We start from the raw sequence: 24,604 nt of genomic DNA, 5'->3' as shown, positions 1-24,604 counted from the left end.
CTGGAGCCCAAAGGCAGTTGGCCCTTCTGCCTCCACCTTGTGTGTATGGATGCACAGTACTCCTCCAGGCTGGGGCTCCTTGAGAGACAGTGTCTATCCTTGTGCAGGGCCAACACCCACTTGATGCTCAATGCCGGGCGGCTGCACCTCAAAGTTGGGACAGAGCCTCGGATCATGCCTGGGGTCTACTCCATGAACCAAACAAAGCACTTTCCTGGGTGCAGAAGGGATCACACATCGGTGCCCAAGCACAGAGACGGAGGAGAATGATCCCGTCACCCCACTCTTACCAGTGGCTTGTCTTTCACCATTAAGTAATTCATCCATTAAATTGACACTTTACTGAGTGCCTACCACGCGCCGGGGATCGCGCTAGTGGCCAGGGAAATCAGCAAAAAACAGCGCGTGGGGGGGGGGGTTCCAGACGCGGCAGAGGGAGGAGCAAGAGTAGGGCGGGGGGAGGCGTGGAAATCCTTTCCGACCTCCCCAACATGGCGGGTCCCGGAAACCGCCTTGGACCTTCTCATCATGGCCAGCTTCGACCTTCCCAACATGGCGGCCACCTGACCTTCCCATCATGGCGCGGGGCCCCGCCCGCTCCGCCGCGGCCGTCGGCTGGAGCAGTTCCGGGTGCGGTGAGCGCCAGGGGCGAGCGCGGGGCGGCATTCTAGTCATGGCCGGCCTGTCGGACGTGGAGCTGCGGCGGGAGCTGCAGGCCCTGGGCTTCCAGCCAGGACCCATCACCGACACCACCCGCGACGTATACCGCAACAAGCTGCGCCGCCTGCGGGGCGAGGCCCGGCAGCGCGGCGAGGAGCGGCTGAGGGGGGAGGCCCGGCCGCGGGGCGAGGAGTGCCTGCGGGAGGAGGCCTGGCTGCGCGAGGAGGCGCCGCTGCGTGCCCGGCCCTCTGCGTCTGCTCCGCGGACGGAGCCCTGGCTCTCCTCGCCCGCCTCGGGCTCGGCCTACACGATCTCTGGGGCCTACGGCGATCTCGGGGCCTCCACGTTTCCCTGGTCCGGAAGCCGCGGCCTCGCCTACCCCGCCCGCCCCGCGCCGCTAAGGCGCCGCGCCTCGGCCCGGGGCAGTTCCGAGGAGGACGAGGATGCCAGGCTGCCCAACAGGGCTGCGCCGGGCCCAGGCCTCGGGGTCCGCCGCTGGTGGCCCGCGCCCCCGGTCTCGGCGCGGCTGCCCGCCGCCCCCTTCGGACCCGACCCGCGCCCGGGCCTGCGGGCGACGCGAGCGGTTCCTGCGGGCTCGGCGCGGGCCCGGCCCGAGATGGGGCGACGACTGGAGCGCTGCCTGTCCAGGCTTCTGCTTTGGGCCAGCCTGGGGCTGCTGCTCGTCTTCCTGGGCATCCTCTGGGTGAAGATGGGCAAGCCCTCGGCACCGCAGGAGGCGGAGGACAACAGTACGTCCCGGGCCGGCACACGGGAGGGCCCTGGGGACACGTGTTTGTCTGAACGACCACCGTTCCTCCCGGCGCCAGGCCGCCTACTCTCCGGCCCTGCCAGCTGCCACCGGCCATCCTGGCACCTCCTCACCTCCTGACCCTCACTTTTCTTACTCCAGCTGTGGGAGGAGAGGGCCGAGGTTCCCGCATCTGCAGTAATTTCTGCCTGCACTTCCCTCTACTCTAGATTTCTGCCCTAACCTCCCTTCTAATCAATCTTCCTTTCAACTACGTGCTGGGAGCATTCTTCATTAGTAGGCACTTTACCCTAACGGCTAGTTTTCCATCTTGGAGAGAAAGCCACACCCCCCTAACAGTTCCATCTCCATCCTTTTTTAAGTCTCTTTCCTTTTGGTCTCTTGCTCACTCACACATTAGTGCCTACTTGAAGGGACCCCAAATTTCACCCCTCACAGATGGGATCTGGTTCCCAGTTTTGTAGCACAAAAAAGGCCACTCACTCAACTTCTTTAAACCACCAGGCCTCATTTGTCAATAGCCCTTCGTAGGAGACAGGTGTGGAATAATCTTTTAAAGAGTTTAAACTGATATAAATTGGAAGTATTATTGTCTGCAGCACTCTTACAGCATGTGTTAAAAGCGTCCTGTGATTCAAGGATATCCCCCAGCCATGCTTCTGTCCCCACTCAGTGCCATGATTAGACATGCAAATGAGAAGTGTGCCTCTTGTTTGGCTGAGGATTTGTGTGTTTCCTCTCTAAAAGAGAAATTTGCCTCTGGGTTAATTCCGGCCTTTAGCAGAAAATAACATTGAGAGCGTTTCCTTGTAAATTTAGGTATAAAGTGATACTGTACTTCACCAACTTTTAATATTCTCTGCAGAGCATGTGAGCAATTCAGTGATTAACACTGACTGTTCCCAGTCTCCAGCCAAGGCCACATCCTTCCAGCCTAACAGCTGAAATACAGCAAAAAGTTAAATTGTTTCAGCTGTTGTGGCAGATGGATGTTGGGGTGTATGAACAAGTCTGGGGGTAACAGGTTCACAGACTTGTGCAGACACCTAAGTAATTCTTTACTCAAAGCAGTTTATCAACCACATGACTAGTTTATCAACCTGCTGGAGAAGTTCAGGGGAACTCAGGCCGTTTGCTGTCAATAGTATTGTACTAGCAATGTAACTACACTGATGATAGCAAACGATATCACCGTTGTACTCACTGTTGAGAGTCTTTAAGCCAACAGCTCTTGGATATTTACTGGGATTCCTCTGCAGTTCCCTTCCCGTGATGGTGTTAATCCCTGTTTAACATGTAATTTTTTGCAGCCTAGAGAACTGTCATGTATATTGTCTGGCTTGAGCCTCGCTCCTTGAGTTAAGCAAGGAAAGCTTTATTGGCCCCTTTTACGGATGAAGAAACAAGTTCAGAGTGGTTGAGTGAGTCGCCCAAGGTCCCATAACTAGTAATTTTCAATTGGGATTAGGACCCAGATATTCAAATTCCTAATCCAGAACTGAAAAACCCTTAAATTTTGCTGCCTGCATTTTTAAAGTGTACACTTTAGATGCCATCTTTCCAGTCCCTACCCTTGTGTCATTAATGTTTGACTTCCCCTAAGTTTTGAGAGGGGTCTATTTTTTATTCCTTGACTCAACCCACATTTTTAATTTCCTGTGTTTCTTTTCTTGGTCTCAGTGAAGTTATTGCCAGTGGACTGTGAGAGCAAAACAGATGAGGTGAGTTTGACTTTCTCTACCTTTTTTTATTTCTCTCAAGGATGTTAATCTCCAACAGGAGGTAAACTTCCCCAGAAAAGATCATAATAGGCTCATTCTCAGGAAGTGCTTCCTGTAATGTACCCAAATCACATCGTGTTCTGTGATGTTTGTGTCAGACTCAATCGCGGCAGTGAAGGAGTACTTGAAATACAGAGGATTGAGCTCCCAAGATCCAACCCTGGGCTTGTTAGAAGAGCTGCCCCATCAGTCGCAGCAGCAGAGACTGATCTTCTGCCTAAGTCGATCCAGAGGGATATGATAGGTGGTTGTTGAAGGACCTCTCAAACTGGCTTCAGGAGGAAGGGCTGACAGTTTTTAAGCATCACTACCAGGTTCTCAATTCCACATTCTCCTCTCTGGAGCCAGGTAGTACATCTTTGGCTCTGAAAATGCTGTTCTGATTTGAAACATCACAGGGGGGTTGTTTTAAACACACCTTAAGTGGAATTAGTCCTCTTTGCCTATGTTTAGGTTTGTTTAACGAAGTGCTAACGTTCCCTACAAATAATATTTGGGGAAGGCCAGCAGCCCCATCCATTTATGAGTCATGAAAGATGAATTAGCAGGGAGATGGGATGCTGGGTACACAGTGATCGTCTGGGAAAGATACGAGGCAATAAATTTTCAGGTCATAAATTCTACCAGGAGGCGTTTTGTGCTGCCAGAGGGCATGACTTAGTAGTCTAATTATTAAGTGCACAATGCCAGGCCTCCCCAAGCCCTCAGTTCACATCCATGGCAGCCTGGAGGCTGGGAAAGAACCAGCCTGAGGTCACTGTGGGCCCCTTGCGATGGCTCGCATCCCCAAATTAATGCAGGGGCATCTTGGTGCAGCCAGCTGGCTTTATTTCTCCTTGGCTTCTGGTGTGTCATATTTGGGGGTGTTTTATATCTCGTTCATTGGTTGCATTCATCCTCCAGATATCTTTGCTTCCCAATTGTTTTGTAGAAACAGATTCATGATAAATTTAATCTGCCCTTCGTCATAAAAACCTCAGTTGGTGATTAGAGGAAGTGGCAGCTGAAGACGAAACTAGAATTTTGACAGCTGAAAAGAAAAACAAAGGGAAAAAATCATTTTTATCCAAGACTTCTCTGGCGGTGTTAATTTTGCTTGTCTTTTAATTAGAAAAGGAGCCCTGGTTCTTTTTTCTGGTCTTTCGTGTCTCTCAGTGTATCCGACTCCTACCAAATGACAGATGTTCTCCCTGGCCTTCCTCTGAGCTGGACATCCGGAGTCACAGCCCTAAGGACAGAGCCCTGGCAGGCACAGTCCAGGGACTTGCCAAAGATGTGCTTGAGGATCCAGGCTTAACCGATGGGCTTTAGGTGCCCGATAGTCGAGGAACTTCATGGACGAGTGAACCCTCAAACCCATGTCAGAGCATCGAAAGGCAGGATCTGGGCCATATTACTATAGCCTTTGTTGAGCTGTGATTGATTCCATAGGGTGACCCCAGCCATTGTGGAGGTGAACATGAGTGGGCAGGTCTAGAGGCGTTTCTTTACTTTAGTGAGGTCCTTCCTGAAAGTCTCATCTTTCTCTGGCTCCAGGCACACCCAGAACCCAGATGGTCATGGAGTTTCCAGATGTGTGTTCTTTTTTGGGTCAGTGCTAAAGACTCTGTGATACTTGGTGTTTTTGTTTCTGCCTTTGTGCTGCCAAAGAATGGGGACAGGCTGGGGGTGGGTGCGTTGTCTCCATCAGGCTGGCTCAGTTGTATGGGACCTTCTGCCCTCCTGTTGCCTGTAGCTGGTGTCAGCCCTGCTTTGCCTAAATGTTGACAGGTTTGCAGCAGTATTAGTTGTTACTCCTTTTTTCTGGTTGTGACAGTAGTAGATATTTATTGTAGAAAATTTGAAAAATGTGACAAAGGAAAGAAAAATCACAACATGTTGAGGGCATTTCCTTCCCATCTTATTTTTCTGCTTATGGATGTTTATAGAACTGGGATCTCAATGCATTTTCAGTTACACCTAACATTTGGTATCAACATTTCACATATCATTAACACTTCTCTAAAAAGTAGCTTGGGTATCTAACTATACTATTAGACATGGGAGTTGTTTCTGAATGTTTATTTTATAGTTATGTATGTAAATCTTGATGACGTTACAGTGTACCCTATAAAGGCCCTTGGGTCTTTTGGCAACACGAGGGGACAAAGCTTGGCCTCAGACTGTTAGGAGCCAAGTCCCTCCCTTTTGAGATGAGGGTGACAAGTGAGACCCAGAAGGAAAGGGTCTTTGCATCCTTACCTGTCTGCGGACCCAGCTTAGCACACCCAGGCCCTCAACTTCCAGTCCAGGCTTTCTCCCAGTGACTCCAGTGGAGTCCCAGCTGTGTGTGGGGTGGGCTTGCAGTCTCTGGTTGGACTGTTGACTCTGGCTGCACTACTAATGGGTGGCTTACCTAAGGCCTCTAAGCCTCAGGGTGCTCATCTGAGAGATTGGGGTGCAGTAAGGATTGCGGTGAGGGTTCCATGCAAATTCATTTGTAAACCACTCAGTACAGCACCTGCAGCACTGTCCACTTTCAACAAAGAGCAAACTTTCTTTTTCTAATTTTACTTATTTTGTTGTTGTAGAGAATATACATAGCAAAACATACACACCAATTCAGTAGTTCCCACGTATACCACTAAGTGACACTGATTACATTCTTCAAGTTGTGCAGCCATTCTCACTCTCTTTTTCTGAGTTGTTCCTCCCCCATTAACGTAAACTCACAGTGCCCTAAGGTTCCTGTCTAATCTTTCGAGTTGCTGTTGTCAGTTTGATCCCATGTAGGTAGTTCTTAAAAGAGCGTAATGCTCTAAGGCAGACATTTTTTAGTACTTAAAACTTGTTTGGTTCTAAGAAGAGTTCAGGGGATATTTTTGGTTTAAAGTATTATCTCAAGGCAGTAGTTTCAGGGGTTCATCCAACCTTCATGGCTCCAGGAAATCTGGAATCCATGAGAATTTGAAATTCTGTTCTGCATTTTTCCCCCTTTTGACCAGTATTCTTCTGTAGATTCTTCATGACACTCTGCCCTGTACCCTCCAAGTTTGGCAAGCTCCAACAGCGTTTGCTTCCCGTCCCAGGAAGCTGGGTCCCCACACAACCACATGGCATCTGCTCCTCGACCCCACTTGATGGCCTTTTATTCTAAGAGGTGCTGTGGGGCAGAGGCCAGGGAGCCTTCCAGCTGGCAGACCCTTAGTTTTGTGTCTGCTTTCAGGTCTGCCTGAGCCCAGCACTTTGAAAACTTTGTTTCTATTTTTTAAAAGTATGAGGTGTTCTTGCTTCCTAGTACTTGACAGTGTGGCTGGAGATACAAAACTGACTCACAAAACAGACAGACACCCCACCACGCCCTTGCTGACTGGTTGTCCTGTGCCTTTTCAGTTCTGTCAGGCCAAGCAGAAGGCAGCCTTGTTGGATCTGCTGCATGAGCTGTACAACTTCCTGGCCATCCAAGCTGGTGAGTAGATTGCCTGAGGCCCAGGACTCTGAGTGGGCTAAGAGCTGCTGCCCTACGTCAGTGAGGCTGAGGCTGGCTGGCAGGTGGCTGAGACTCTCCGTGGTTGTCTCCCCAAAGACATGCCCAGAAACCGAATCTCACCTTCTCTGCTTTCCCCTTCAGATACGTCTTTTTTTTTTTTTTTTAAAGCCTTGCATTTGGCTAAACACATCTGGCTTTTGCGTCCTCATTAAGAGCCCTGGGGGATTGGCATGTGCACAGGCCTTTCAGCAGATGCGCCCACTTCTTTGGGATGCCTACCAGCTAATGCTTTGGGGCTCCCATGCAGGCATTAGAAAAGGCCATGCCTTCTCAAGTCTGTGTCCTCAGACCTGGAGTGCCTCCTTGAACCAGACAATTGGCCAAGTCAGGTGGAAAGCCCTGGGGAGGTGGCAGGCAGCCTGCATGGTGGGGAGGGCACACTCAGGCCTGTCTAGCCTGCCAGGGCCCTGGTATCACGTAGGGACTGGGTTATTGGCCTGAGCACAGGGCAGAGGGGACACTGCCCAGGCCAGTGTCCACATGGGAGGGTTATATTGGTGTTAACCCACAGGGCCATATTGCCCTGGGCTTCCCTGGCTTCTCGTCCTAATCTCATTCATCTGGTTGTGGGATCGCAGACAAGTCCCTGATCCTCTCAAGGCCTTGTATTCCCCGTCTGGCAAGTAGAACCAGTGATCTTAGGTTCTTTTGTCTTTATAAAATCAAATCAAATGCTGTGCTCTAGAGGAGCACATTCTCAGACCCTTTCCATAAAATACACCCTGAGAATGTGCCCATCCTGAAGGGTCCCCTGCGATTTCATTTTGTCACCGCATTGTTGTGTCTCTTCCACACCTGCATCTAGGAGGCTCTCAGAAGCACTTGCCGGTGGCACAGGTGAATATGCAGGGCCTGGGCCCCATGTTGGATATACTTGGCATGAGAACCAGACAGTTGTTAAGTATTATTGGATGTTTCCTGCGGGGCTGTAGGTCCGGCCTTGGGTTTCCAGGGCCAGCCTCTGTTTAAGGTTGTTATTGGTAAGGCAAGGTCAGGTAAACCTTGAGTCCCCAGCATTGGTTTTTGTGGGGACTTCTTCTGCCATCGCCTCCCTCCTGACTTTTGGGAGACTGTAGATGGTCAGGGAGCATCCATGAGTGCTGCGGAGGAGAGGCATCACAGCATCACAGTCATTGTGGGTATTTCTCTGTCTGCTTGAGATTTAAGTTCTGGCCTGAGAGGGTGTTCCAAACCTTTCTTACTGAGAGTGTGGTCCAAGGACCAGCAGCATCAGCATCACTTGGGAGCTTACTGGAAATGCAGACTCTTGGGTCTCACCCCAAGCCTATGGAATGGGAAGCTACATTTTAATAAGATCCCCGGGGAATTCTTGGGCACCCTAAAGTTTGAGAAGCTCTGCTCTAAACTGTGGGTCCCAGTAGACATTTCTCCTCATCCCACCTGGCTTATGCCATCAAGGACCCTGGGACCTGCTGCCCTCTGACCAGCCTGGCAGGGGCAGCCTGAGGTACCGGGCCACACTGAGACAGGCCCAGGGTGGGCATGAGCCCTCCTCTAAGCCACACTCCTCCCTAGGCCAGGAATCAGCTGTGGGCAGGGCACTGTGCCTACCTGTGGAGGATACGAGATGGCTCAGCAAATGTCCTTCCCACAGGCTGCTTGTGGTCTAGTAGAAGAGGCAGACTCCCACCTCCCTGATCACAGGTGGGTCATGCAGATGCGACTGGATGAGAACTGAGAGGCCAGAAGTGTCAGGACTGACCACCATGCCTTTCATTATTTTCTTTCTTTTTTTTCATAGTAACTAGCATAAAAAACCAAACCTGTTGAGTCGATTCTGACTCATAGCAACCCTGTATCTAAATTCCCTGTATTTAAATTGAAACAGTAATGTATGCACATAGTGAAACATTTGAAGCATACAAGAGTATCATAGAAAGTCAGCAGCCACTGCAGCTCAAACCCTGGGCCCTTTTTCGAAAAGAACCCTTGTCTGTCATTTCAGAAATGCTCTGTGTCTTGCAGACATTTTTTTTAATACATAGAGCAATTTTATTTAACAAAATATTCCACAGTTTATTTATCTGTAAGTAAGATAGCACATTTAATGAATGACTTGCAGTATCTAAAGAGTGTCAATCAGAAGTGTCCAAGTAAAAGTCTCTACATGTAGTGAACAAGGTAAACCCACATTTATATCAGGTTTTTCAACGTAATAAACAACTTTCAGAGAAAATAAATTTATTAAATTTCACATGAGCTAAATCGTGGAATATATAGCTAATAATAATAACAATAACAATATTCATATATTTAGCCCTGACTGTGTTCTAAGCAAGGAGCCCTGGTGGTGCAGTGGTTAAAAGCACTCAGCTGCAGAAGAAAGATGTGGCAGCCTGCTTCTGTAAAGATTTATAGCTGTGGAAACCCTATGGGGCAGTTCTGCTTTGTCCTACAGGGTGGCTGTGAGTCTGAACTGACTCGACGGCAGTGCGTATGTTCTAAGCATATTAATGCAAGTAAAGTTCTAAGAACATAAAAACCTATTGCTGTCAAGTCAGTTCTGACTCATAGCAACCCTATAAGACACAGTAGAACTGCCCCGTAGGGTTTCCAAGGAGCATCTGGTAGATTTGAATTGCCGACCTTTCCGTTAGCAGCCGAACGCTTAACCACTGTGCCACCAGGGCTCCTCCAAGCACATAATTAGTGCTAAATACATGAAAGAATTGTTCTTATTAGCTTATTATTAGCTATATCTATGTTCTTACAACCCTGTGCTCATCCTGCCTCATTAACATAACAAAGACAACCCATTCCCAAATGGTATTACAACCACAGGCATAGAAATTAGGATTTACAATTTGTATTTTTGGGAAACACGATTCAGTCCATAACATGCCACCTTTTGGTCCCCCAAAATTCATGACCTTGGCACATACAAAATACATTTACCGCGTTACGTCATCCCAAAAGTCTTAAATCCACTCCAAGTCCAAAATCTCTTCTGAATCATGTAAATAAAATATGGGTGAAACTTTAGGCATATTCCCTCTTGGAACAAAATTCCTCTAAATCTGTGAACCTGTGAAATCTAGAATACAAATTATCTGCTTCCAAAGTACAATGGTGGAACAGGCACAGGGTAGACATTTCCATTACAAATGGGAGAAAAGGGAGGGAAAGAAGGGATAATGAGCACCAAGCAAGTCCAAAACCCAGCAGAACAATTTACATTAGCTCTTAAGCCTTGAAAATAACTCTCTGTTCTTTTGGGACCATCTGGGCAATGGCCTGCCCTCCAGACTCTGGGTGTTGGCCACACCCTCTGGATTCTGGGTGGCAGCCCCTGGGCCCTGGGCTTCAGTGCTGCCTTCTAAGCCCACTGGGATTGGCAGCTCTGCTCCCTCAGCTTTGGGTGGCCCCATTCTCCTAGTCCATCTGAGTGGCCTCATCCCCCTGGCACTAGTAAACAGCAGCCCCACACTCCAGAACTGAGTTGGTGAAGATCTGTCTTTTTGAAACCTAGGGGGCGGTGACCCCACCTTTTTAAACCTAGCAGGCCACGGTTCCATCCTTTGAAATCAAGTCAGTGCTGCTTTCTGTACACCTTCAGCTGTTCTGCTGATCTCTGAATTGCTCCAGGGATGGACCTTTTCTTTTTCTTGGAAGACAATGAATGTAGCTCCCTTTGGCTTGTTTCCTGCCTGTAGAATTCCAAGAGTCAGACAGCGTTCTTTCCTTTTGTTCTTTCTCTGTCCCCTTCAGTCCAAGCTGGTGGGTTTTCTGCTGTGGTATCTGGTTAGATCTGTCAGTCACAGGCGTAATCTCTTTAACAAAAGATTCTGTAGCCACATCCTTGGTGAACAATCTAGGACATGTGTCCTTAGTTTATACAACAGAATTTTCCAGATCTTTTAAGTTTTGTGTTCATTTTGTACAGTCCATTTTTAAGGCCATCTCTTTCCTCTCGCATTTTACTATAAGCGGCAAGGAGAAACCACGGGACCCTGTTAAGATCTTGCTTAGAAATCCCCTCAACCAGATAGCCAAGTTCCTCACTTACAAGTTCTACCTTCCACCAAACATTTGCACATATTTCAGACAAGTTCTTCGCCACAGCATAAAAACCATCGTCCTTCCTCCATTGTCCAGTCATATATTCATCATTTTCTTCTAAAGCCTCACCAGAAGCAAGTTTAACATCCACGTTTCTAGCTACATTCTGTTGCTGGCGCCATGTGTATTCACTGAGACAACAGACTTTTTCTATAGCTCTCCTCACTCTCTTCTGAGCCCTCACCAGAATTGCCTCTGATGTTCATAATTCTACCAGGTATGTCTTCAGGACAATGTAGGCTTTTACTGTTAGGCACTTTAAATGTCTTCCAGCCTCTTCCCATTACCCGATTCCAAAACCACTTCCCCATTGTAGGTATCTGTTAGAGAAGAACCCCACTCTTCCAGTACCAAATTCTGTTTTAGTCATCTAGCACTGCTATAACAGAAATACCACAAAGGGATGGCTTTACCAAACAAATCTATTTTCTCACAGTTTACCCATTGCCGTTGAGTCAATTCCGACTCATAGCAACCCTATAGGACAGAGTAGAACTGCCCATAGGGTTTCCAAGGAGCGGTTGGTAGATTCAAACTGCCAACCTTTTGGTTAGCAGCCGAGCTCGAAATCCGAGTTCAGGGTGCTGGCTCTAGGGTAAGGCTCTGTCATCTCTGGAGGAAGAACCTTGTCTCTTTGAGCTTCTGCTCCTGGGCAGTCTCCATGTAGCTTGGCATCTCTCTGCCCCCATCTCTGCTTCCTAGCTTGCTTGTTTAATCTCTTTTATATCTCAAAGGCAGTTGACTCAAGATAACACCCTACACTAATCCTGTTCATTAACTTAACAAAGACAACCCATTCCCAAATGGGATTATAACCACAGGCATAGAGGTTAGGATTTACAACACATATTTTGGGGGACACAATTCAATCCATAGCAGGGACAAATGTGAAGTCTCACTCTAAAAAAAGGCTCCCAAAAATCAAATGTTACAAAGATAGCCTGGATTTTGGCACCTCATGTATTGACTTCTGTAGGATTAAAGAGTCGTAATCAGTGCATGACAACATCAGTTTCTTCCGTTCCTAGCCTTGCTCAGCTGGTGCCCGGGTATGAGCCAGTGCTGAAGAGGTTAGTGCTTATGTTAGCAGCCCCATGCACACCAACAGAGCAGGGTTTGGAATCATCTCTTTTGTATGAATGTGTGTGGTAAAGTAGGTGTAATATATATTTAACCATTTTTTAAGCATACGATTCAGTAACACTGATTGTATTCACAGTGTTACACAGCCATCACCACTATCCAGAACCTTTTCATCACCTCAAGCAGTAACTCCCCATTCTCCCTTCTCCTTAGCCTCTGGAAACCTCTCATCTACCTTCTCTCTCTTTGCAATTGCTGTTATTATTTGCAGTTGCAGATACCTCAATGTAAGCGGGATCATACAATATTTGTCTTTTTGTGTTTGACTTATTTCACTCAGCATGTTTTTGGGGTTCATCCCTGTCGTAACATGTATCAGAACTTCATTTCTCTTATGGCTAAATAATATTCCATTGTATATATGTACCACATTTTGTTTATTCATTCTTCTGTTGATGGTCATTTAGATTGCTTCCACTCTTTGGCTGTTGTGAACAGTGCTGCAGTGAACACGGGTGTATAGGTTTTTGTTTACGTTCCTGCTTTCTGTTCTTTTGGGTGTATACCTAGAAATGAAACTGCTGGGTTGTGTGGTGGTTTTACGTTTGACTTTTTGAGGAGCCACCTGACTGTTCTCCATAGCAGCTGCACCATTTGACTTCCCCACCGGCAGTGGATGAGGGTTCCAGTTTCTCCACGACGTCACCAACACTTGTTATTTTCCATTTTGTTTTGTCTTTTTATAACAACCATTCAAGTGGGTGAAGTGGTATCACTGTAGTTGGCACAATGTCTTTTAGCTGGAGCAGTCAGAAAGCATATGGGGGAGGTGGCCTCTAAGCCAGGCCCTGATGACCAGGTAGGATTGGTCATGTGTGTGACGGGGGTATGGCAGGGGCCAAAAGAAATCCTAGGGTCAAGGCTGGGAAGCAGCTGGCTTCATCAGGGAAGGAAGGGAAGAGGAAAGTAAGTTTGGAAAGATCAGTTGGACGTCCCAGGGAAGGTCACGGGTGCAGGGCATCCCAGGGCTGATCCTGCAGGTAGTGATGTGATGGGAGCCATGTGGCAGGAAGGTGAATGTGGCAGCACCCTGAGTGGCAGAGTGTCATTTAAGTAGTTATTTTAAAGGTTTGTTGACAACATGTAGATTGGAAAGGGGAGAGGAAACCAATTAGGGGGCTTCTTGGTGGTCTGGGCCAGCCTAACGAGGGCAGGGCAGGAGCTGGAGGTCGGGGAAGACCAGCTGGGTCTCAGGAACCCAGAGGGTCAAGGCCAACTTTGAAGTAGGAAGATTTGAGCATGGGCGGAGGGGGAGTCAGTTCATTCTCAAGATTTTTTAGTATTACTTCAGCTACTCCCTCCCCAGCACACACACACACAGACTGACCATCCAAAACCTTTCAGCTTGCGCCAGGTCAAGGCCAGTCAGGCCACGTGTTAGCGTTAGGATGCCGTGTGTGCCGTCCATGCTCTCCAAGGGTCTAGTTGACTCCCGGGAAACAGTACCCGGCTGGTGAACCACAGTGTGTGATCGAGAGCCGAGGGCTGTGGCTGGTCACTAAGGCTGGAGCATTTTGGCTGAAGGAGAGGCCCGCATGGGCTGGGGTCTTCTCAGAGGAGGTGGCCTGTGGGCTGGGCCTGGAAGGCTGGGCAGGACTAAGAGGGAAGCTCCCAGATACAGACACCCCCTTCCTTCCTTCCTTCCTTCCTTCATGGGAGCCATTTTAGACAGCCTCCCCCAGGACCCTCCAAAACGATGGGCCGGGATTCCAGATCACCTGCCTGTGTCACAGTCATAATCCCTGCATCACCACAGCCACCCTGCCATTCTTTTTTCCAGGCTGTGTTTATTTATAGTGCCATTCCCGTACCTTCCAAAGCTGGCTGTCTGATTCTTTTAGGGATCAATTGCAAACAGACCTGGGTATTGGGCAGGTTTTTAGTCATCGAATGCAAATGGCAGCACTGCTTTGCAGGTCAGGTTTTAATGATCTGGAATTGATCCAAGCTAAGTGGCTTTTGATCTTGCTGCAGAGGGAAGATGCCCCACAGAAGCTAGGGAGCCGCCGGACCACATGCTCCTTAGTAGAGCTGATGGCTTGATTCTTGCTGCATTTTGAGTCCATTTCAGAGTAAATTTTTTTTTCACCTCTTTGTGTTTGAATGTGTGTGTGGGTTTTTTTTCCCCCTCTCCTAGGTAATTTTGAGTGTGGAAATCCAGAGAAGCTAAAAAGCAAATGCATCCCTGTTCTGGAAGCCCGGGAATACATAGCAGTAAGTAGGCTGCAGTGTTTGTCTGCTCCTAGGAGGTCCCAGTGCTTTTATATTGATCTTTCTAGCCCTGTGTTGTTTTTTATTTTTTGTTTTCCCTCCTCTTCCTTTTTGTGTTTGCTTTTTGGCTTTCTTTTTTTTTTTTTTTTTTAATGTAGTTGAGTGGTCAGCTACCTTAAGCTAAGGCGGCCACGGGAGTGACTGAGACGAAGGCACACTGTGACCCAGAGCCAGGCCTGATGTGTGCAGGCGGTGAGCTCACTGCCGATCCTTAACCAGCTGATGGTGTCCCTGCCGGCTGCCTGTTCCTTGAAGTTGCCCCACTTGTCTCTTGCTCCTGCTTCGCTTCATTTTTCTCACCTTCTTGCAGCTTTAAGAATACACACTTAACCTGGTCCTCTGTCTGCCCTTACGGTGTCTGCACACTGCTCAGGGTCCTTTTGATTTTTTCTCATGGCCTCAGGATGGTAGACTTACAGAAGTTTGGAGCTGGCAGAGACCTTAGGGGTCATCTGGTTCAGTGTTCATTTCACAGATGAGGAAACTGAAGCCGAGAGAGAGGAAGGGACTTGCCCAAGGGCATGCAGCTGATAATGGCTGAGCCCCCTTGCCCCCGCCCCAGTGCTCTTTTTCATTTTGTCCCAAGACGACCTGCCAGCTCTCTGTCTAACGCTTTAATCCTCGAGAAAATTATATTCTTCTGGCCACCTCCGACCTGCTCTGTTTTCCTGTGCACATCACCTCCCCCAGTTACAGCCTCTTCCTTGGCTTTCGTCAGCCCCCGACTTCCTTCCTGCCAGTTTGCTGTACATTTAGCGGAATGGGGCTTCGGGCCTGCTGAGGACACGGAAGAGGGACACCTTAATCACACCTTAATCCAGCAGCCAAGTAACGTTGTTCCAGCCGCTCCACCCAGATGCAGGACTGATCTTCTCCTGACCCCTCCCACAGAATGTGACCGGCAGCACTGTGACCAAGTTTGAAGCCGCGCTGACCTGGATCCTGAGCAGTAACAAGGATGTGGGCATCTGGTGAGTGCAGACGGGCATCATGAGGTGGCGGACAGTGGCGAGCACGTGCGTGCAGCCTGCTTTTCAGCTGTCTGCTGATTTTCATGCTCCACGGACAGTATCTCAGGTCTGAAGCTAGAGGGCGGGTCTCCCGGCCCAGTCGCTGTGGCTAGATTTGAAGCCACCTGGCCAAGGAAGGAAGCAGCGTTCAAATGCAGCCTGTGGAGTAGTTTGAAGATGAGACACACAAAATCCAGGTGTTAGGATGTACGCCTGGTGTCTTACCTAAATCCTGTGTCAAGTAACTCTATCGGGGCCTTATAATTCACCAGCCCTGCATGGTTTGCCGGAGGAGGCATTTTTCTGCACGTCCTCACCTCCAGTGCTAGTTTTCATTTGTAGATGAAGTGACTGTCTGTGTTGGTTTTGCTCAGTGTGAAAATTGCAGAAGGAAATACCGGATTTCGTTCTGACCAGGCAGTTCTGCCTCATTTTTGTCACTGGCGAGCACTGTTAGCCGAGATAGCGAGCCCTTCACCTTCCTGAAAGGCCTCATCTGGCTGCTCAGCACAGGGGTGGGGGGCCCCAGCTCGCAGGCAGGACACCCAGTAGCCCTCCTACTGGGAAAGGAGTCATCATGGATCCCCTTCCATTTCCCAAGGTGTGTCAGGACCCCTGTTCAGGCCGCAGCATCTGACATGAAAACACGCCCTGGGGGTTTGTTCTCTTCCTCTCCAATCTACCCAAATTACTAATTCCATGAGCGGTGCAGCCAGTAGAAGCCCTTCGGGCAGCTCAACCTAAAGCTTGATAACTGGATGCATGGCACAGTTAAAATTCATTGGCTTAAAAAAAAGAAAGCTGCTCTGAACGGCTGAGCGATTTTCCTGGGTGTTCGAAAAGGCGCTGGGTGGGGGGATACGGATTTTCCCTTGCGCCGTGCTCACTGAAGCTGCTGACGTGGTCGGAAGAACGATGACACCTGCCTTTTCATATTCATGAAGGCAGTCTGGGTGGAGGCTGAGCCCAGCTCAGATGACCACTGCTAAAGTGGGTTGTTAGAAACTGGGACACTTCAGACACCAGCCATACCAGGGTGCAGCTTCCAGAGGTGGGTAATTGCCGCCCCAGGTCACCTCGCTGGAAGAAGGTGCCTGCGTTCTCATCCCCGTGTGTCCTGGCACCTCCTCATGGGGGGCCAGGGTGGCGGCACTGTGGCGGGGGGCTGGCCATGGAGAGTCTGGCAGTTTCCACTCCTCGCCAGCTCCACGGGTGCCCCCAGTCTTTTCACTTAAACAGCTTGTATACCTCCTTGTCACGGAGGGAAGGCGCAGCCTCCCTAGTTCTGTCTTTCAGCTCTGCCATGCAATTGCAGAGCCAGTGATTCCGTAAACATTTCCATTTCTCTGTGCCGGGAGGTGGGAATCCAATTTACGGTTTAATCTTCTGCACGCTGAGAGGGGCTGTCAAAGACCCGACAGAGGGGGACGTCACTTTAGCGGCAGGGGTTCAAGGCTGCTGCCGTCTTTAAAGCTTTATTCTTTCTAAGTAGCCAACGTGGGAAATTTCTGGAAAGAGTGCAGCCGAGATACTAAGCCTATTTTATAAGCACAGAGGCCTCGAAGCCCCTCCTTCCTTCGCCGCCTCCTGTTTAAAGCAGGGCTTATGCTGCAGCTTCTCAGAGATTTTGAACATGTTTAGAACCCTGTGTTCTGGTTTCAGGTTGAAAGGGGAAGACCCGTCGGAATTGGTGACAACCGTGGACAAAGTGGTCTGCCTGGAGTCTGCCCGCCCCCGCATGGGTGTTGGCTGTCGCCTGAGCCGCGCCTTGCTCACTGCTGTCACCCACGTGCTTATCTTCTTCTGGGGTAAATCTCCGCCTCCCTCTGCAGCCCTCCTCTGCTGCACACGGCACCCCCCCTCTGCCAGGAGCCCTGCTCAGCGACACCCGGAGGCATGAGTGATGAGTTATAGAAATCCCAGGCCCAGAGAGTTGATTTCTTTCTAGTGAACCTGAGGTCTGTCTAATAAAACAGAGGAGATGAACAAGTCAGCCTCTGCCCTGGATTGTCTTTACCTTTGGCGATTGGTGGCAGGCTTGAGGATAACTAGAAAATGTCCTTGATTCAGGGCAGGGGACCTTCAGCTTCCCCAAGAGGGGGCTGGACTGGGGCTGGGCCAGGCATCATCCCTTCCAGCAGCTCACTCTGCTGGGATCTGGCGGTATGTAAGGCCCAGGCCCAGGACGAGGCACAGTGCGGGGGCTTGGCCTAATTTTACTCCCCATACAACATAAACATCTCCTGGGGAGCTACAGCTAGCCTGATGAAAGCAGGAAGGACCCAGAGTGCCGAGCTGAAAAGGAGAGCACCGTCTTGTCTCCTGACATCAGGCCAGCCTTTGAGCAGAGACCTCAGGGTGTCTCTGAAGGCGAAAGGCCAAGTTGCAGAAACCACCAGCTCTCCAGAGAGGGCAGGAATTAGAAATTACAGGCCACCTCGACGTGTATACGGCCCCTCACCCTCCCATCGAGCACAGAGATCATTATCAGCAGCAGCATCTCCAAATACAGAGGGCCTCACATCTGTATATGTATGAAACACAGAGTTCTGGCGCACGAGGGAGATGAAAGCCCCAGAATGCGGCAGGGCGGAGCCAAGATCCGGATGGCTGGAGACGCCTCTGTGGTGACAGCCGGTGGAGGAAAATAATCACTTAATACCGCGTCCTCCCTGTGTGTGTCTGCATCTTTTTTCCTGCACGCCAACCCTGTGCCTCACACATACTCAGAACACACTTGGTGGGGGGGGGGTGGTCACTCACAGCCTCCCGCACACTGACATGCCCAGAGTGAAGGCCCCTGAGTGTCTGAACGACCGAAGAAGAGACGATAGATTGATGGTGTTCTCTTCCCTCTCAGGCTTGGCTTTCTTATGGGGACTCCTGATTCTCCTGAAATATCGGTGGCGGAAGTTGGAAGAGGAGGAACAGGCCATGTATGAGATGGTGAAGAAGATTATCGGTGCGTGCCCCCTGGTGAAAGGGCTGCTGACGCCTGGCAGCGTGGGTCCTTGTCTAAACAGCGTCCTCCTTCCTGCAGATGTGGTCCAGGACCATTATGTGGACTGGGAGCAGGACATGGAGCGCTACCCCTACGTGGGCATCCTGCACGTGCGAGACACCCTGATTCCTCCTCAGAGCCGGTGAGTCCTCCCATCACTGGGGCTGCTGGGGACGGGCGAGGGGAGACTGACCCTGCTGAGCTCCACGGAAGGATTCCCAAAGCCTTGCATCGGGCATCAGCCCCCAGAGTCACAAGTGGGGGCACTGTTCACAGCCTGCTGCTCCTTCAGAGCACACTTGGCTCTTCATGGCAGAGTGAGCCAGACAAGATGGATGAAATCATAGTTCCAGTGGGCAGAGTGGTCAGTCTGTTAGTTTGTATCCGCTGGGATGCTTTGGGCTACAAGTAACAGAGCCTCCTTGCCCCAGCTGGCTCAAGCAGAAAAGGATCTCATGGAGTCACACAAGCAGAAGTCCAGAATAGTTAGGCCCCAGGCACAGATCAGTCAGGTCTCTGGCTTTATCCTCTGTGATTCTCGTGGTCCTGTCCCCCCTCCCCAGATGCTGGAAGGCTAGAGTCCCTGGTAGTCACAAAGTAGTAGCCAACAGCAGCTACAGCAGTGTCTGTCTTGCCATAGCCAGCAGGGGAGAAGTGGACTTCTGTTCTTTCTTCTGAGCAAGAGAAAACATTCCCAGAAGCCTCTGGTGACACTCTCTTTGAGGCTGCGTTGACCATAATCGGATACTTGTCTATTTGTGAATCAATCAATGGCAGTAGAGAGGGGATTATCCTTCAGACTTTTTTAACCCTAATCCATAATCAGAAACTCATCTTTCTGGTGCAGCACGCACGGGTGCGCACGCACACACCCCCACACATCCACCCACACACACACAACCACACACACACATAAATAGAAAGCAGAGTTTCACAGTGGTGAATGGGTCCGGTTCCAGGGCACATGGCTGTGTAGAGGTGGGTGGCAGGCCGTGGCCATGCACAGCTCCAGGGACGCCTTGCACATGGGTTAGGAATGGTGGAGTTGGCACTGGGGTGGACTCCTAACCAAACTGGGGTTGGAGGTGGGGTGGGGAACAAAGTCCCAGTCGGCAGCAGGCAGGGCCCACAGTATTGTCGGCTCAGACTGGTTCCTTCACGGTAGACTTTGCTGGGGGCCATGGTAGATGACGCTGAGCACTCACTGTGAGCTGAGCACTGCTCTGAGCGCTCCACAGGTCCAAACTCACTGGATCCTCACCCTGGCCCTGTGAGGTGAGAACTGGGAGTGGCCCCATTTCACGGATGAGGAGAGTGAGGCCTGGGGAGGTTAAGGAACTTGCTCAGAGTCCCATGCTGGCATCATTTCCCTGCTCCCACCACCAGGCTCTACTGTCACCTCCACCCATTTCTGTGCAACCCAAGAGGATTTGGAAGAGTAAGACGTTTAAGGGCCCATTTTAAGTATGAAGATACCCAGTAGCTTTCGTACCCACCCCAGGCCCAGAGAGGTGGCCGGCAGGAAGCTTAGAGAGTGCAGGCTGACAGTGGTGTGGGGTTGGGCTTGCTCTGAGAAGTGTTTGCTGTTGATCCCCAGCATGAGATGTTCACACAGCCCTCCAGCCCCAGTGTACACAAACGCCTAGCCACCTCCTGGCCCTGCCTCTCGGTTGCTGTGTGACCACAGGCAACTCGCTCAGCCTCTCTGAGCTGCAGTCCCCTCATCCATGTAACAGCAGTAATACCACTCCTTTTAGACAGCTGTGAAGGGAGACTGTAATGCTTTCATTCATCCATTTGTTTACTCAGTAAATGTTTGTTGAGTACCTACTGTATACCAGACACTGTACTGGGCCATGGGGAGACAGTGGGAAAGGGAACAAGCAAAAATCCCTGCCCTGCTGGAACATTTGTTCTAAGAGAGACAGATGACAAAATGCATAGAGAAAATGTGTAATATTAGGTAGTGACAAGTCCTGAGAGAAGGGGGGACAGGGAGTGTTGGGGAGGTGGCCTCAGTGCCTAGCACTTTAGCACACATCAGAAGGTAGCCATTATTATTTGGGCTTAAATTATATCCGACATATACACTCACTTAAAAAAGAATGTGAAATGGCGTTGCAGCTTATCTGCGGGCCTGAGTCACCTTGCCCTCCCTCCCGGCTCCTGCGTGTTAGCACAGGCAGCGAGGGCTGTATGGCTCCGCAGGCAGGGGTGGCTGTGCAAGGGTCTGGCCCCTCCCTGTCGGTGAACCCCAGGAGGCTCGTGTGCTGTTCCTGGTGCCAACCTGCTCAGCCCTCAGCCTCTTGATTCATCTCCCAAGCCACCCAGCCTGGCTATGCCAAGCTCTCGACACAACACTTAAAGATACATCAACTACGTTGCTGGCCCTGCCTGGGTACGCTCGGATCTGCAGATGAAGCCCTGTTTGTGAGAGATTTGAAAGAGATTCAAAGAGCTTGTTTCCTGGGAAAAGCAGGGGAGCTGATGAGAGCAGCTGGCTTGGGGCGGCTTGTTCATTACCTGTTAATGGGCAGCCTGGGAAGAAGGGGCTGGGGTGAGGAGCCTGGTGGCCCCCACACCACACTGGCTGCCTCCTCGGGGACCTCCCTGCAGGTGGTTGTCCTTGGAGCTCAGTCCCCAGGGAGTGTGTGGCCTTGGTCACACCAGCCAAGTGGGGGCTGCTAGGTAGGCCATGGGGTTTGGTTGGTGACAGGCCTGAGCCAGGGGAAGAAAGCCCCTCCACCCCGCTCTGCTCCTGGCTCAGGGGCACGGCCGCCATTTTGCCTTCCCTGTTGAACCCTCCTGCTCCCACGTGTACTCAGGTCCACACTCTTCCCACCCATGGGGTTGTGGGGATGTGGTCTGCAAGGCTGAGGAAAGGCTGGGGCCTACATGACACAGAGGCTCATAAAGGGGAGACATCAAGGCGACCCTCCCTGACTGCTGTGCAGTCATCCTGTCTAGTCTTAAAGGGGGGACATGTCCAAGGGGATGCAAGGCTCTGGGGACCCAGCAGAGCAGGAACTCTGGCTTGTGACCTGAGACCCAGCACTGACCAACAGGGAGGGCCCTACCTGGTGGCTTTGATTCTGCAGAGCAGCTCCCACTTCTTGGCCTCTGCGGTCAAGATGGTTAGCTCATCCCCACCCTGAAGCGCTGTGGAGTTTGGACTCTACAGCCCAGTGGTCACTCTTTAATTAGCCCACTTGAGGCATTAAAATGCAGCCAGCACCATTAGCAGGTGAGGGCAAGAGCCTGCAAACCCCAGCAAGGCCCCTCACGCTTAGGGACCTGGAGGTGCTCCAGACAACCTAGCCTGTTTCTGGTCCCCTTAATTGAAGGCTTTTGAAACAAGAAGGTTGAGGAATCATTTCTCCCTGGCCCAAGAAACTTCTCTCCTCTGCAGGAGCCCTTTTAGTTCCTGACAAGCTTTCCGTCCCCTAAATAAATTCTGTGCTGGATCTTGGAGCTTTATTCTCCCCTTGTACAAAGGGCGTCCACAGCCCTGCTTGCCTCTGTCTGCGGTGCCAGCAGGGCTGTTAAGGGTGTGACACCCTGCTGAGCCGGCCTCTGAGCCTGCCTCTATTGTTGCAGGCGGCGCATGAAGCGAGTCTGGGACCGAGCCGTGGAGTTCCTGGCCTCCAACGAGTCCCGGATCCAGACGGAGTCCCATCGTGTGGCGGGAGAGGATATGCTGGTGTGGAGATGGACTAAGCCCTCTTCCTTCTCTGACTCAGAGCGATAAACCCAGGCAGGGACCTGTTCCCAGTCAGCCTGTCCCCGGGACAGCCCGCTCCAGGGCACAAGAGGGCCACCAGACCTGCCGGTGCTGAATTCACAGTCGCCTTGACTTTTCACCCTCCTCCGGACACGGATTCCAAAGGTCTCTCTGAAAGACCAGCAGAGACTAGCTCATTAGGAAAATGTGGGCTTTCCCTAAGGGCGGAGGGGAGAAGCCAGTGCTAGGCAGGCAGCTTCTCCACATTGGGCCGATCCTCTCTGCCCTGCTTTGCTGGCAGAAAAGGGGAGAAGGGTTGGTTTGTCACAAACAGAAAAGATAAAGGAGCAGCAGCTGTAAAACTGCAGAGGAAGTGTGAGGCTGGGTGAGCCGGAGCTCGCCCACTGCCAGCATGCCCACACAGCCTGTGAGGCGGGCAGTGCCTGTGGGAGGTGGGTCGGGGATAGTGGGTCAGGGCAAGCGAGGGTAGGGGAGCAGCTTGGTTTATGTGCCTTCATGGGGTGTTACCTGGGGGTTCTAGGGTGAGGGGAGAAACCCTGTCCTCTGGCTGGGTCAGGCCCCTTTCGTCCTGAAGGGAGAAGATGCTAGAACTGAGTGTAGGAGAACTGTATAGAAACACTGGGCCCTGACACCCAGCGCCCTCAGGTTGGGAGTGAGCTGCTGGTGTGGCCTCCTGGGAGGAGCCAGGGGTGGGGACCGGCCTGAAACCAAACAGGGCCCAGGCTGCCACACAGCCACCACCTCCACGCCCCCTTTATGGTGCTTCTCATAAACATCGTCAGCATAATTTTAGGCCAGACCTGCCGGCACTGGCATTGCATCAGGTCGAGAATGCTGAATCTCAGACCTCGGACGCCTCATGCCAGGGCTGAGAACCTCGCACTTCCTGTGCACGAAGACCAGCTTGTTTTACAGCGGCCACAACTTCCCCAGCACAAGAGATACTACAGGGCCCACCTCCCGCTGCTGGCGGCTCCCAGGGCCCGGACGAGGCGCTAAAGGCTGCAGCGGTGCTCCCTGCTGGTCGCACGGGAGCGGTGCGGGTGCGCAGCCCTTCATTAGGGCCCTCCCACCGGCACATCAACCAGCATCCGCGCAGACGGCCCTCTCCAGAAACAAAGCGGCGGGGGACCTTATTAAGTGCGAGAGAACCTCTCCAGCAGAGCCTCGTCTCCGTATGTTCTCATCTGCGGCAGGAGCGGGGGAGCAAACCGAGGAGACGCAACAGCTGCCTCCAGAAGACATTAACCTCTCCTTTCTGGTCTTACTGGTATTTTTTGGTTTCCTTAATAAAGCTCCGGTCTTCCTCATTTTAGCAATACTCTCTCGTTTCCTCTGATGTCTGGATGATCGGCAAGGCTGGACTCAACGTCGGCCCTGTGGCGATGAAATGTTCTCATAATCAGGCTCCAGCCAGAAGAATAAGAAACACCAAAACAGGTTTCAGTATCGGTGTGGAAACTGCTGGATGAATAAACTATTTATTAAAAATGGATGTGTTTCTTGTCCGTGGTTCTTCCCCTTTTCCCCTAAAGCAACGTATAAGGAATGGCAGTGTGTGGAGTCCTTAAGCACTGGCTCCGGAGAGGTCAGCTGGGAGAGCAGGCTGGAGAGGGCTCTGGCGTCCTACCTTTGGGGCTCAACCTCTTCATTGCAGAGTCTTCCAGCAAACTACTTGACCACTGGAGCCTCGGTTTCCACATCTACAACATGGTGTGATGAGCCTACACCGTGGCGCCACTGTGCTAGGATGGGCGGCCAACAGCGCCTCTTCCCTGTGGCCTCATTTCTGCCTCCTGGTGAGGCCCCAGAAGCTCCCCATGGTGCCCAGGACCCAGCCTTCAAAGGGGTGACAGATTGGGTGGGGCTTTTGGGCAGCTACTAGTCCTGTTGTGTCCCTTAAGGTGCAGGAGGGTGATGTTGCCGCCAACTTCTCGTTTCATCTAGCCCTGCAACCACAGAATATAATACACAGAAAGGACTGAAACCACCAGGTTCCCCAGGGTCCAGTCCCCAGCACATGGAGGTCCCTTGCCTGCAAGGACAGGCACTTTAGAGTGGGCAAGGTTGGATGAGTGCTGCAGGCATCTTATTGACCACCAGCACCACCTCTGCCCTGCAGGTGTGTCAGGAAGCTGCTGGCATGTGGGATTGGCACCAAGGTCCAGCCTGGGCCTTCCTCTTACAGGAGCCCCAAGGTCTCAGCCACTCCAGGGAGAAGGCAGCCTCGGCTGTGCCCTATGGGTTTTGCGGCCTGTACACAAAGGGCCCCACCTGTGGGTGGTGACAGGTGCTGAGCTGAAAACTTGGTGGGTAAACTGACAAAGGACCCAGGAACACAACCCAGAAAAGAATGAACCCAGCTTCCCTTTTTCTGGTTTTTAATGAAAGCTTTTCCCTCCGCCATGTTTGCCAAGAAGGGAGTAAGTGCAAGGCTCTATTTCTGAGATGCTGTTTGGAGAGCGGGCACAAGATCAAAACACTGTAAACTCAGTGACAAAAGGCCCCAGGCGGCGGCTCCTGCCTCGGTACAGAGGCCCCAGGCGCTTCCTCAGCCCCATTGGATTGGCTCACTGCGTGCTGCAGAAGGTTCAGATCTGCGTTCTGCAGTTCCCTCA

The 24,604-nt window shown here is 51.1% G+C and overlaps 1 protein-coding gene across 1 annotated transcript; it reads left to right on the top strand.

The window, feature by feature from the left end:
- Positions 1 to 614: 614 nt before the first annotated feature.
- Positions 615 to 23,477, top strand: LEMD2 (LEM domain nuclear envelope protein 2). Its single transcript, XM_064284710.1, has 9 exons — positions 615 to 1,409; positions 3,110 to 3,150; positions 6,583 to 6,658; positions 14,100 to 14,176; positions 15,125 to 15,204; positions 16,906 to 17,051; positions 18,104 to 18,205; positions 18,284 to 18,386; positions 21,842 to 23,477. Exons 1-9 carry the CDS (start codon positions 674 to 676, stop codon positions 21,990 to 21,992), a joined length of 1,512 nt encoding a protein of 503 aa, XP_064140780.1. The 5' UTR covers positions 615 to 673; the 3' UTR covers positions 21,993 to 23,477.
- Positions 23,478 to 24,604: the final 1,127 nt, after the last annotated feature.

The sequence above is a fragment of the Loxodonta africana genome, chromosome 1, assembly GCF_030014295.1.
Source record: "Loxodonta africana isolate mLoxAfr1 chromosome 1, mLoxAfr1.hap2, whole genome shotgun sequence".
Lineage (NCBI taxonomy): Eukaryota > Metazoa > Chordata > Mammalia > Proboscidea > Elephantidae > Loxodonta > Loxodonta africana.
Note: the sequence above shows the minus strand (reverse complement) of the source record. Positions and strands in the feature narration are given on the sequence as shown.

What these genes read in the sequence shown, in the direction of transcription:
- LEMD2 (XM_064284710.1), top strand. Translation starts at nt 674, where the DNA reads ATGGCCGGCCTGTCGGACGTGGAGCTGCGGCGGGAGCTGCAGGCCCTG. An exon ending in AACAAGGATGTGGGCATCTG is followed by an intron (nt 15,205 to 16,905) that starts GTGAGTGCAGAC and finishes TTCTGGTTTCAG; the next exon opens with GTTGAAAGGGGAAGACCCGT. An exon ending in GATGGTGAAGAAGATTATCG is followed by an intron (nt 18,206 to 18,283) that starts GTGCGTGCCCCC and finishes TCCTTCCTGCAG; the next exon opens with ATGTGGTCCAGGACCATTAT.